The sequence below is a fragment of the Macaca mulatta genome, chromosome 7 (genome assembly GCF_049350105.2).
Source record: "Macaca mulatta isolate MMU2019108-1 chromosome 7, T2T-MMU8v2.0, whole genome shotgun sequence".
NCBI lineage: Eukaryota > Metazoa > Chordata > Mammalia > Primates > Cercopithecidae > Macaca > Macaca mulatta.
This window is the reverse complement of record NC_133412.1, coordinates 51034152-51047936: the sequence shown is the minus strand read 5'-3', so window position 1 is coordinate 51047936 and position 13785 is coordinate 51034152. Positions and strand designations below refer to the sequence as shown.

Genomic DNA, 13785 nt, shown 5'->3' with positions numbered 1-13785 from the left:
ACTACCTGATTGCTGGTGAGACTCAGGCAGGGGGCTTAATTAGTAGTTTGCCTACCAGACAGCAAAGAGCTGCTCTGGGGGACATCTGAGAGGTAGAGCTGGCAGGATTTGCTGAGCAATGTGCTGTGGTGTTGAGGGAAGAATTTAGAATGGCTCCCAGATTTCTCCTTTGTGTGACCGGGTGCATAGAAGGCAGACCCCATTAGCAAGGGGCTGACACCTAGTAACAGGGTGATGAGGCTTTGCTCCAGGACCCTGAGAGGGAGAAATTGTAAACGGATGGCAACCCAGACACAAGCTGAGGTCAGTCTGCCTCTTAAAATCTGGATTAGGCTGATTGGAACCCATTGTTCTTTTTTTTTTTTTTTTGAGACGGAGTCTCGCTCTGTCGCCCAGACTGGAGTGCAGTGGCGCGATCTCCACTCACTGCAAGCTCCGCCTTCCCGGGTTCCCGCCATTCTCCTGCCTCAGCCTCCCGAGTAGCTGGGACTACAGGCGCCCGCCACCGCGCCCGGCTAATTTTTGTATTTTTAGTAGAGACGGGGTTTCACCGTGTTAGTCACGATGGTCTTGATCTCCTGACCTCGTGATCCGCCCGTCTCGGCCTCCCAAAGTGCTGGGATTACAGGCGTGAGCCACCGCGCCCGGCCTGAACCCACTTTTCTTGACCTGTGTCCCCCTCTGCCCCCTGGACTTCTGAGAGTTCTCAGGTTTAGATTCTTATGGTCTCAGCTCCTGCTTCTAGCAAACCAGTTCCACTCATGGGTCACCCTTGCTGTGCCAGACTCATGGCCTGCCCACCGCCATGTTGGCCCAGATGCTGTTTTCTTCACTGGGGGAATATCCAGTAACTCATTCAAGGCCATGTGCACACGGCAGATGTTACATGAGATTTGGGGAGCTGGAAGGGGTTCACTCCATAGAAGTGCAAATAGCATGAAATTGCCTCTAAGATCTTCTCATTTGGCCAGGTGCGGTGGCCCACGCTTGTAATCCCAGCACTTTGGGAGGCTGAGACAGGTGGATCATGAGGTCAGGAATTCGAGACCAGCCTGTACAATATGGTGAAACCCTGTCTCTACTAAAAAATACAAAAATTAGCTGGACGTGGTGGCGGGCGCCTGTTGTCCCAGCTACTCGGGAGGCCGAGGCAGGAGAATCGCTTGAACCCGGGAGGTGGAGGTTGCAGTGAGCTGACATCATGCCATTGCACTCCAGCCTGGGCATAAGAGTGAGACTCTGACTCAAAACGAAACGAAACGAAACGAAACCAAACCAAACCAAACCAAACAAAAAGATTTTCCCGTTTAAGAAAGGTCTTTGAACACCTTGAGGCCAGCCAGTTTCCACTGGGGTGCTTTCCCACGGAGCCCCTCAATCTTGCACCATCTTGTTGATTATACTGGTTGCCAGTATCCCCTCCACCCCTAATTATTTCAGGAAATCCCGAATTGTTCTTGCGCTACAGTGCAGCAAGTGTTCCCGCCAACCTTTTGTGAGTTCAGCTCTAGGTCCCTTTCATTTTTCAAGCCAAGTTCCTAATTGAGGAAAAGGACGTCTTGAGATGAATATCATCCACCATGCTTAGAGGGTAGTTGTAGTTTTAAGTAGCACTTTTCCAACATTATGTACATTAAAAAGATTATTAAAAACAAGTATTATTTTCTTGCAACTACTGTCTCCTACCTCTTCCTCCTGTGCCCCTGGTAAACTCCCTCCTTTGGTAGCTGGGAACCCTAGATTAGGAGTTGGGTACCTGCTACCTGGGGTTCTTCTGTCTGTGGTTAGGGGTGGTTCCTCTTGGCTCCCTGGTTCTCCAATCCCTGCCCATGGTCCTGTCATCATCAATTTGATGGCTTATTGCTGGTCTCCAGTCTCTCCTGATGGTTCTCCCCACTTCTGGCAGGAAGGTGGTTGCAACTGGGAGGGGTTGATGGATGGGGCGGGAATGGGGTGGGGGAAGAGGTATTTCTTCTTCGTATAGAGGCTTGTTCATAATGCTCATCTCAGAACAAATCTGCAAGACATTCTTGTCTTAGTTCCCAGCTTGAAGTTGGTCATGAGGTCATGAAGCATCAGAATTGTTTCTTATCGTTCTTTTTTCTTTTGAGATGGAGTTGCACTCTTGTTCCCCAGGCTGGAGTGCAATGGCATGGTCTCTGCTCACTGCAACCTCCGTCTCCCAGGTTCAAACTATTCTCCTGCCTCAGCCTCCCAAGTAGCTAGGATTACAGGCACCTGCCACCATGCCTGGCTAATTTTTGTATTTTTAGTAGAGACAGGGTTTCACTATGTTGGCCAGGCTGGTCACAAACTCCTGACCTCAGGCGATCCACCTGCCTCTGCCTCCCAAAGTGCTGGGATTCCAGGCATGAGCCATTGGGCCTAGCTCAGCATCGTTTATAACTGTCATCTTTCATCTTTCATCTTTCACGTTTACCCCAGGAGGCCAAAGGGCCATGGCTACTGAAATGGGGGCGTCCTAGCACCAGAACACTGCGGACTTACCAGGATCCCTGCCAGGAGGGGGCTTCTTGTGTGTGCCTGAGTGTGAAGCCTTTCAACACGCTCCAGGGCATAAGTCCTCGTGACTGTTTGTCTATCCATCCAAGAGACAAGCATCTGCTATTGTCAGAAACTGTCCCTGGCATTAGACATTCAGAAAGGAGTGAGAAATAATCTTGTCCCCACTGAGCCCACAGGGCCCAGGAAAAGACTCAAACAAGTCACAGCAAAACATGCCAAGAGCTCCACCTAGGGACGCACTGGAGGGATAGCAGCAGCAGACGCCCGGCACCTAGAACAGAATGGCATAAAGAGGACACTCCACGCAGACTGAGAACGGCCTCACTGGTAGCTTTCTGTGGCCATAGCCCCAGTGCACAAGGCGACATGAATCTGGACCTGGAGGCTGTGGCAGACCAACCTCCAGCTATGGGAGTATGGAGTTCATCCTGAGCCCAATGGAGAGTGGCTAATGAGGAGGACAGGATTTGGGCTTCCTAAAGTACACTCTGGTCGCAGAGTGAGGGAGCAGTGAGGACACTGTGCTCTGTGTTCAGCCCTCACTCTATTATTGCAAGCTCAGGCCTCTGGCTGCTGAGGTTACTTATTCCCTGGCCCAGACTCTGGGACACCACGAGGCATCTTATATAGTGAACACAGTGAGATGAGGCAGCCTGGGGCAAGCAGGCCTCCCAGGAGACATCTGCTCTGGCTTTAGGTCCCTGTGAGTGGTGGGGCTGGGACTGGGGAGGCCGGGCCCCGCGTGGGCACTCAGTCTGCCCTAACAGAATGTGCTGCCGCAGCAGGGACATGGCCTGCACTCCATTCAGGGATGGCTGCCAGGGGCCCCCTGATTCCTCAGGCTGCTCAGTCCCTGCAGGGCAGCAACAGGGGGATGAGAACAGGGACAAGACTCATTTTTGGTGCTGGTGGACGGTCCAAACACCTCCTGCAGCCTCCTGGCTCACCTGCCACCCTTCCCTGAGTCTCCTCGTAGACTACTGGCTTTACAGTTGTGAAGGCAACAGCAAAGTCAATTAGAGAGGCTGGGAAGCAGGGGCCCCGAAGGTTTTTGTTTTTGTTTTTTTTTTAAGGACAAGGGAAAATAACTCTTTGACCAGACCAGAGTTTGATTGGATTAAAAAAGTGTATTGGATTTCCAATACTAAATAAAAACATGAAATCGTTTTTAAAAAGCCATAGAGTTTACAGCATCAACTACAGAAAAGGCCAAACAAGTGTGTACAGACGCCAGTCCCAGCAGCCCTCTGCACCCCTCCCACAGGCAGTGCGGCGACAGACACAGGCGTTCCACATCCCCCAAGGAAGCCGCTGAGCAGCAGCTCAACTAGGACACTACAGACACGCAATGGTTTAGTTTCAAAAATCACAGGAAAACGTAAGAAAATGTATTAAATTGTGAAAAGGTGCAATACAGAATAGCTTTCCTTTTTCTTAATTTTTAAAAAAACCCTCAACTTTGAAGTTATTTTATTTAAAAATAGGCCCCTCCCCCACCCGCCCCAATTCTGTGGCAGTATCCAGGTACCAAGGCCCTGAGGTAACAGAAGGTCAGGGTTCGTGGGACGAAATGCCCCAAATACTGAGCATGTTCTTTGGGCACAAGGTAGTTTCTGTGGTGGCCAGAGTGCTTGGACAGCTCTCTTCAAGATCAGTTGAAGTGCACTGGTTTTCCGGAATCCCGCCTGGCACCCCCACGCGATCAGCTAGCTCGGCAGCAGCAGCTCCCGCATTGCACCTTTCATTGCCTCCAAATCATAAATACAAAGAGTTCATCTTGTGAAAAAGCAAATATGTGGTAAGATCCCAAAGTGGGAAATCCCCAAATTCAAAGGCAGGTGACCTGGGGTACCCACTGGTGGTTTCAGCAGCTGATCTCTTCTTGGCTATAGAACTGAAGCCCGATTTACTGTCTACACTGCCTTCCACACTGTCTTCTGGAGATCTGTTGGGGAGTAGAGGAAGATGCCTGAGCATCAGTCCTGTGTTTTCCATGATATATTCTTAATATTAAAAAACCACACACCTCAGCTCCTTACCTCTTTAGGAAAAAGAACCCAAGAACTATGTGCAAAGGCAACGGCTTCCAAGTGTGGCTGAGCCATTGGGTTCACCTCAGGAAACTCCTGTGGCTTCATTCTCATCAGGACTTAGCTGAGCTGCTGGGACAGGGGAGCGGGCAGCTGCTTCCGCTGTCTCTGTCCCTTGTTACTTGAAAAATAATATTCAGAAAGATGTGTGGAAGCCTCAGGGGGCACTGCAGCTCTGCCTTGTCTCATTCCTCCTGCTAATGCTTTCTCTGAAGGGGTCTGAAGTGTGGAAGAGAGCGCTGGACTGGTTGAAGACTGGAACTAGAGAGGAGGAGTCGTCTTATGTGGAAACAAAGTTCCTTCCTTAACCTCCAACTTCCTCAAAGAGAGCCAATAATAGCAGCAGGAAAGGTCTCCATCCTTGCTTTCTGATTTACAGAATAGGGTCAGGCTCTTACCCTATTCTGTGTGACTCATGCAATTAGAAATACAACACCCGTCTCCTCAGCATGGACATTCTTACCAGGCTATGACCAAGACATCAGGGCTGCTAAATCCTCAAACCCACCTATTGCACAGAAGAATTTTAAAACCAGATCCAAATCAAACTCCAGTAGCAATGTAGTGACAATAAGGATGGACATGCCAGGAAACGACAATAAAGAAGATGCTTCCATTCTCTGCAGGCTTCTGGAAGAAAGTACATGACGGAAACATTCACAGGACCTCAGCAGCCCCTCCATTTCCTATTACCAAACCTCAGCCCCCCACCCCGCCCCAATACTGAAACTGCACAGAAAGCAACAAACAAGTCTTTTCAATGTTACATTTCATTCAATTCAAATAGATCTGTAGTCTCACAGTGATGAGAGGAAAAGAGTCAGGCCTTTAATAATTATAATAAAAAAATAATAAAAAAGCTTACAAACAGCAATGCAACATTTCCTCCCCCTCAGAGTGATGGATTAACAGCTGGTAGAGGATGCAATGACTCAGAATTAAAAAACAAAAACAAAACCAAAAAACAAGCCAACCCCAGGAACAACCCACACTGTCAATGACTTTCCATACATAATTGGAACAAGCAGTCAAATGTCAACCACTTGTGGAGAACACCACGGACTTCCTCGGTTTTGGATGGCGTTTTTGTTTTTGAAGGTAAAATAAAATAAGACACAAATAAAATTGTACATAAATGCCAATGTCTACACTCCATAAAGGTGATGCAGTCGCAGCACGAAGACACAGCCTGACCACAAAGTGAAATGCAGGTTGCACTTCTCGCTTCTTCCCTGGACACAAAATTTTGGCCCATGGTGCCCAGTCCTGCAGAATATCAGCAGGCAAAGGGAAGCTGCCTCAACACAGGCTTCTTCCAGGCTGACCAGGGGAAGGCAGGTGGCCATGCCTGGAGCCAGCCCTACACAGAGGCGCTGGCCAGTCTGCTGGCTCATTCTGCGTTCTCAAGTGCTGTCCTCTCGTACTCTGTACAATTCCTTGTTTTCAAGGTAAGTTCCAAGACTTCCAGACTCAGGTTTGAAGTCATGTCCTGGTGAAGGTCGTCATGCTGTCGTGATAGCGTTTAGGTCCTTCATTAGTCCTTCCAGGTGGGCCATCTCTTTGGTCAGCTCATCTGGTTCATAGCTCTATGGAAAAGAAAACACTGTTACTGGGCCAGATCCAGGGAGCAACCCAGAAAGGAGAGCCCAGAGAGAGGCCAAAGCATCATGTGGTCAGTAGTCACATGGTCCCAGAAAATGGGCTACTAACACGCAGGGTGGCTCAAAAGAGTGGAAAGTAGCAGGAGAGACCCAAGGTCACTGGGATCCCGTTTCCTGATAATGCACAATGCCTTTCTCCCAACACACACTCCCCAGGGTCACAATGACCTCACAAGCCAGAAGGCCTGCTGCTTGCCCCTTCTAGGTCTCTGCCCCAGTCAGCACAGTCGGTATGTCCCTGGATCTCTGGGCCCCAAGCTTTCCGCTTAGAGAATCCTATACCTGGAAATTTAGAGGCAAAACATTTTTACTGGAGTTTGAGAGTGAAAGATCAAAGAGAGACCCTGGTGATTTTTGTTTTGACAGCAACCACTCAAGCACCTTCTCCTCCAGTATCTTGCTCAGGAAAGGTCACAGAGTAGAACTGAGGGAACGTATGAATGGTTCAAACCAAGAAAAGAAGAACAATGAGAGAAGGGACAGAACTAAAAGGCAGGCAGGAAGTGGGGGGAGGGGCCATTAGCTGGGCTGTGTGAAAAGCTAATTTAAGACGTTCAAGAGTGGATATGGGGGCCGGGTGCAGTGGCTCACACCTGTCATCACAGCACTCTGGGAGGCCAAGGCAGGTGGATCACCTGAGGTCGGGAATTTAAGACCAGCCTGGCCGACATAGTGAAACACCGTCTGTACTAAAAATACAAAAAAATAGCCGGGCATGGTGGCGGGCGCCTGTAGTTCCAGCTACTCAGGAGGCTGAGGCAGGAGAATCCCTTGAACCCGGGAGACAGAGGTTGCAGTGAGCCGAGATCGTGCCACTGTATTCCAGCCCAGGCGACAGAGCAAGACCCTCTCTCAAAACAAAAAAACAAAAAAACAAAAAAACAAAAAAACAACAGTGGTTATGGGAAAGAAAGTAGACCAAATCCTCAGCATAGTTCCTGGCTCAGAAAAGATGCTCAACACTGTTTCTACTGAATGAATGAGTGCATCTGCTTCATAGTTCTGGGTGGCGAGCCTGGAATGTACAGAATATCAGCTTGACCAGCAGTCTCAGGCCCTGGGGCATGTTCCCAGACAATCTGGCTGGACTGATGGCCCCACGAACTTACACTCTCGGAGTCTTCCAACATCCTTGTGGTCTCCTGCACTTCAGGGGCACTGGGAACAACCACTGGCATAGGAGGCCGGCTCCTTCCTAGAGTCCCGATGGAGGCTGTCTTCACTGAGTGAATGTGATGGTTCAGAGCTGAGGGGAAAGGGCACCGTCAGGTATGTGGCCAAGCCTGCCTCCCCTAGACCTCATGAAGGCCCTAAGGTCCAAGTGCTGCTTCAGGGTGAGAGAGACACACAGACCCACTGCGCGGATATTGCTCTGAAAAGTTACCGGAACAAGAGGGAAGGAGGGAGACAGCAGGGCATTCATGAGGCCAGAGAAAATATTCCATTGGCTCTAGAAAACCAATATCCTAGTCCAGTGGTTCTCTAAGTGTGGTGGTCCACGAACCCTTGCAGGATATCTGGGAGGCCAAAGCTCTCCGCATAATAAGACATTATTTGCCTTTCCACTGTGTTTGCCTTTGCACTGAGGACACAAAGGCAATAGTGGGTGAGCTGCTGGAGGCTTAGTACAAATTAAGGCAGTGGTGCCAAACTGTAAAGCCATTCACTGACATGCACTTGCAGTTTAAAAAAGCCAGTTTCACTAAGAACCATTGTTAATAAAGGAGTAAATATATTTTTTTTTACTACATCTTGACCTTACTGTATGTGACAAAATGGAAAGTATGCATGAAGTACTTCAGCTGTGTACAAAGTATGACAGCTATCTTTTTTTTTTGAGACGCAGTATCTCCTTATTGCCCAGGCTGGAGGGCAGTGGAGCGACCTTGGCTCACTGCAACCTCCGCCTCCTGGGTTCAAGTGATTCTCCTGCCTCAGCCTCCCGAGCAGCTGGGATTACAGGCGTCTGCTACCATGCCCGCTAATTTTTTGTATTTTTAGTAGAGAAGGGGTTTCACCATGGTGGCCATGCTGGTCTTGAACTCCTGACCTCAGGTGATCCACCTGCCTCGGCCTCACGAAGTGTTGGGATTACAAGCATGAGCCACTGCGCCCGGCCAACAGCTGTCTTAAATAAAGGCACTTTGAGTTTTGAGTTGAATGTTTTTATCATGGAATATCACTGTTAGTTCATAGACAGACAAACTGGTTCTTGAGACATCTTTTAGAAAATGAACAAAGTGAGCCTGTCAATTCAAGGCACACAATGGATAGTGTTTCCTGCCAATGATAAAATTTAAGTTTTAAGTAAAAATGAACATTTTGGAAAACTTGCATCTGCCACCATGGTCTTGAGAACTTAATACTTACACATTTTGATGATATTAATGAATATGTTTTTAGATACTGAATGAAATGTATCACTATTTGCAGAATTTGTATAATGTAGTGAACCAATATTTTCTAAATGACTGACGTGATGTTTTAGTATGGTGCATTAAATGCAAGACAGATGAATGAATTTTAATGGAATAAAGTATAAATGGTTCATAGATAAGGTTTCAGATTTCACTTTACAAACAAACCTTTAAAAGACTACAACTTGTTGAGTTTTGCTGTAGTATCAAAAAAGAATATCCACAATTATCTGAAAAGGTTATAAAAATACTCTTTCCTTTTCCAATTACATATCTGTTAGACCAGATTTTCTTCTTATATTTCAACCAAAACACCATATTGCAACAGATTGAATGCAGAAGCAGATAGGAAAATCCAGCTGTCTTTTATTAAGCCAGACATTAAAGAGATTTGCAAAAAATAAAACGACTCTTCTCACTATATTTTTGTTTTGAAAATAGTTGCTTTTCAGCCGGGCATGGTGGCTCATGCCTGCATTCCCAGCACTTTGGGAGGCCGAGGCAGGTGGATCATGAGGTCAGGAGATCAAGACCATCCTGGCTAAGGCAGTGAAACCCCATCTCTACTAAATATACAAAAAATTAGCTGAGCATGGTGGTGGGCACCTGTAGTCTCAGCTGCTTGCGAGGCTGAGGCAGAAGAATGGCGTGAACCTGGGAGGTGGAGCTTGCGGTGGGCCGAGATTGCACCACTGCACTCCAGCCTGGGTGACAGAGTGAGACTCCGTCCCAAATAAAAAAAAAAAAAAAGGAAAATAGTTTTTCATAAAAATATGCTGGTTATCCTAACATGATAGATAATTGCTTTTTTAAATGAATAAAATACTTCAAAAATTTCTTAGCTTTAATTTGAATACGGTAAATAGTGATAGATATAACCCACATGAAGAAAAGCTCTTTTATATGCTCAATAGCTTTTAAGCTATAAAGGGGCACTGAGACCAGAAATTGTGAAAATCACTGACTTATTCTAAAACAAATGAATAGGTAACAATTAAGTGCAGAAAGCAAGCATACCTTTGAGGTCAGGGGACTGTTACTGAGCTGTGTGGATTTGGGTAAATGACTTTCCCTTCACAGGGTTCCTTTCCCTATCCTGAGGTTCCCTCTGCTTTCACCACCCTATGAGTCCAAGCCTTGGCCTCCCTGATCCCTTCTCTAGTTTGCAGGGACCTTATGAAGTGAGGTGATCCCAGGGGGCTGGGCAGACTAGATCTGCTATCCATTCCCATGTCATTGGACTTACCACCAAAGGTGCTGCACATCAAACCCAATTCAAAAGGTCAGCCCACAAACTTCTTGGGTGGGACAGTGGCACACTGCTACTCTAACTGAATTGCTGGGATAGGCTTGGAGGATATTTGCTTTGCTATACTTCAAGGAAGGGGTGACTTTATCCAAGCTTGAGTCAAAGGGTCCCTCCAGGTATGCTGCCATCCTCACTCACCTTGCTGGGATAGTAATGGTGTGCTTGGCAATGCAGGATCATAGGTGGGAGGTCCTGGAGGCGGGACTGCCGGCACGGCGAAGCTCTTCAATGGGTGGGAAGGGCGAACATGGGCAGTGGGAAGACTCTGGCCTGAATCTTCCTCTTGGGAGCTGGCCAAGTAAGAGGAGCTGGTAGCACCTTCAGGGTCCTGGTGATCAGTGCAGCATGTTTGAGACGAGGAGGCTGGCATGGTGTCAGTGCTGGGGGTATTTCGAACGGATTCTACAGCAAGAAAGTCTAAATGTTAGTATTTCTTTTGCCATTAAATATGTGAAAGTCCCAGAGTTTGGCTACTTCTAGGGGTTCCCTAAACCAGCTCAATAGCACTTGTGATCAGTGCTAGTCCAAGAGAACATGGATTAGCACCACTGCCAGGGATAAGAATGGAGTCTCGAACAATTTTGTACTCAACCAGCTATTCCAGTTTTTCACCTCACAGCTAAGTGGTCACAATTTTATAGATTTAAAGTTCTTCTCATTATTTACTATGGAGCACATGTAAAGGTTCCTGAGATTGCTAAGATATTAAGATATAAATAAGTATAAAAGAAAATTTAAAACTTCACTCGCTGGAATCTTAAGAGAGTGGCCTTTCATAGACAACCATGGCTAATCACCAAGGCTGGCTGGGTACCTGACAGTAGCCAGCTCTACTGACAAGGCCTGGCGGTCACTGCAGGAGAGGCCAATGCCACAGGCCTTCATGCCTCCAGGGGCTGTGCATGGCCTCATCAGAGCAAAAACCCCATAGCTCAAGTGAGAACCGGGCAACGAACAGAGCAGCCCAGAGGTCTGCACACAGCTTTCAGATCATGCCAAATGAAGGGCATTTTTGATTCAGAGAAAGAAATGGGGATAGATTAGCCTGGAGAAGGGAAGGCTCAGGAAGAACATGATAACAATCTCAAAATATAAGAAGGGGCAGTTCTTCTGGAAGGCAGCACAGCAGGGTAGAAAAGCGTGGACTCTGGAATCAGACAGATCTGGACTCTAATCTTTGCATACTAGCTGGGTGAATTTGACAAAGTCACTGAGTATATCTGAGTCTCAGTTTCTTCATCTACAAAAGAGGGAGAATAACACATAATTCTTTGAGGATTAAATGAGATGTATGAAAAGTACTGAACACGGTGCTTGAATATCTGAAAATATTCTTTTCTTTGTAAATTACTGGGTGCTTACTTTAAGCCAGGCACTATGCTAGCTGCTTTACATTCATTAACTCACTCGATGCTCAAAGTAACTCAGAAGGCACTGGGAAGTTAAGCAAATTGCCCATTTGCACAGTTAGAACTAGCAGGGTGGAATCTGAATCCCTGCCTTCTGACTTCCACACACATGCTCTGGACCACCACACACCTTTCCACACACAGAGTACCACCTGCCCCTACCCTGTGGGGCAGAAGCAGCACCAAGGCCCGAGGAGACCACATGAGGAAGACCCTTCCAACAGCGTGAGCTGGTGACCACCTTCCCCACCCGTGAGGAGAGGCACAGAGGACACAGCTCAGGACAATGAACTGTACCAGGAAGCCTGAAGGCCTCTTCTGACTTCTGGAGTTCTCAACCTTAGCAAGTACAGTAGTCCCCCTTATCCACGCTTTTGCTTTCAATGGTTTCAATTATCTGTGGCCAACTGCTGTCCAAAAATGTAAATGAAAAATTCCAGAAATAAATAATTCATAAGCTTTACAATGTGCACCATTGAGTAGTATGATGAAATCTTGCGCCATTCCACTGGGGATGTGCATTATCCCTTAGTCCAGCCTCTCCAGACTGCGTATGCTACCTGCCCTTGAGTCACTTAGCAGCTGTCTCAGTTATCAGATAGAGAAAGCAGATATAAAGGGTTCAGTACTACATGTGATTTCAGGCCTCCACTGGGAGGGGGGGAGGGCGGATCTTGAAATGTATCCCCACAGATGGGGATACTGTAAAGCATGAGCAATCTGCAGAAATCCAACACATTTCCCTGTCTTTGTTGCTGAGGTAGCAGTGAATCTGTACCCTCGGGCTCTGAGAAGTCAGGCCACACCAGTCATGAGTGGCACCTCTGATCTCGGGTCCACGAATGAGGGACTCATACACCCTCCCAAGTGTGCCTGACTGTGTTGGCCCTACCAGGCTTAGGCCACTCCTCATCCCTTAAAGGGGTGTGCTGAGGATCTCTTCTTAGGCTTGCTCAAGTTACCCATCCCCAGGGTGGGGGAGCTGGTGGTCCCCGTGTGATCCTGGGTGGGGTAGAAGCTGGGCAGGGTAGAAGCTGGCTAGGAAGGGTAGCAGGGAGGAGGAGAGAGAAGAGTAAACTCATGTCCAGACCATGTCAGCCTGTATTGGCAGGTATGTTAGATCAGCTCTGGGCAAACAGGCCTCTCCTGACTGCCTCAATGGTCTGTAACTAGATATATAAGCTTCTGAGGGCCAAAGAGATGGTGCAAAAGGTGAAAAAGGAAAATGGGGTTGCCTATATGAGTCAGCACCCTGGCCTGCTACCACAGACCAGGGCTGCCTTTTACAACTCCAGGAGCCCCAAGCATGTTGCTTTCTACACGAAGGGTGCTCCCTGACACTGTGCAAAATCACTGGCCTGCTCAGAATCCATGCTATAAGTAAAATTCCTGCTTTGGCAAGGGGCCTACTTCGTGACTGACTTGCCTCTTAAAGAGTTAAGACACACAGAGTTCACACTGGCTAAGTGATTGGACAAGAGTAAAGTGCTTTTCCAATGCCAAGTGGTGGTGACATAGTGAATGTTCCTTAGAGCAGAGGCTGGCCCTGCCTAGCCCACATATACCAAGCTGTGGCAACTCTCTGAGCTCCAGACACAAAAGCTTAAAAAAGTGCAATAGTGAAAAAGAACTTTGATCATTTCTGGATACTTGCTCTACATTTCAAACCAGTCTTCAGCGAGTCTATCACTTTAGTTTTACCTTCCTTTATGCAACTAGTCATCAAAGCATGGACTCTCTTAGTAATGCAAATTATTCTTTCCCCCTCTTCACTTTCTGCCTAGGTCCATAGAGAAGGGAATGCTTACCAACACTAAATCACAAGGGAGAGGGCTGGGTAGGAGCTGCCATGCTCCTCTCCAATCCCCAACCCCAGCAGGAAGGAGGAGGGCCTGATTTGATTGGAAGGTGCCTGCCATCCACTCAAGCAGGACCACATCCTAGCGTGTGAGATTCCCTGGCCTTAAAAATGGAGAAACAGGGTTGGGCACAAAACCTCCTTTCTAAGAGCGGTGTGGCGGCTGCTTTCTGGTCCTCTGTTCTACTTGAGACTATGTCCGTAAGGCAGACTTTGGCTCTCCATGCAGCTGGCTGGAGTAACTGTCTATGTTGTAAACCATCTTTCCTAAATGCAGGACTTCAAATTGGGATTTGGAAGGAGATAGTAGAAAGGTCAAATATATATACATATATATAAATAATATTTAATATTTAGTAGAGACGGGGTCTTGCCTTGTTGCCCAGGCTGGTCATGGACTCAAGCGATCCTCCTGCCTCAGTCGCCCAAAGTGCTAGAATTACAGACATGAGCCACAGTGCTCAGCCTGGAAGGCCAAATTTAGATGTGAGTTCAAGCAGCATTCTCCAAATCAG

The 13785-nt window shown here is 47.5% G+C and overlaps 1 protein-coding gene across 20 annotated transcripts in view; it reads right to left on the bottom strand.

Annotated features, from left to right (window-relative positions):
• Positions 1–3633: 3633 nt before the first annotated feature.
• The window catches only part of NEO1 (neogenin 1), a 258851-nt gene continuing 248699 nt past the window's right edge, over positions 3634–13785 (bottom strand). For 19 of the 20 annotated variants that reach the window (XM_015142627.3, XM_015142628.3, XM_077938021.1 and 16 more), the window contains 3 exons: positions 10142–10405; positions 7387–7523; positions 3634–6202 (listed from right to left, as the gene is read on the bottom strand). In XM_015142627.3, the coding sequence (XP_014998113.2) occupies positions 6119–6202; positions 7387–7523; positions 10142–10405 (485 nt within the window). In that variant the 3' untranslated portion in view covers positions 3634–6118. 20 annotated transcript variants of the gene reach the window in all.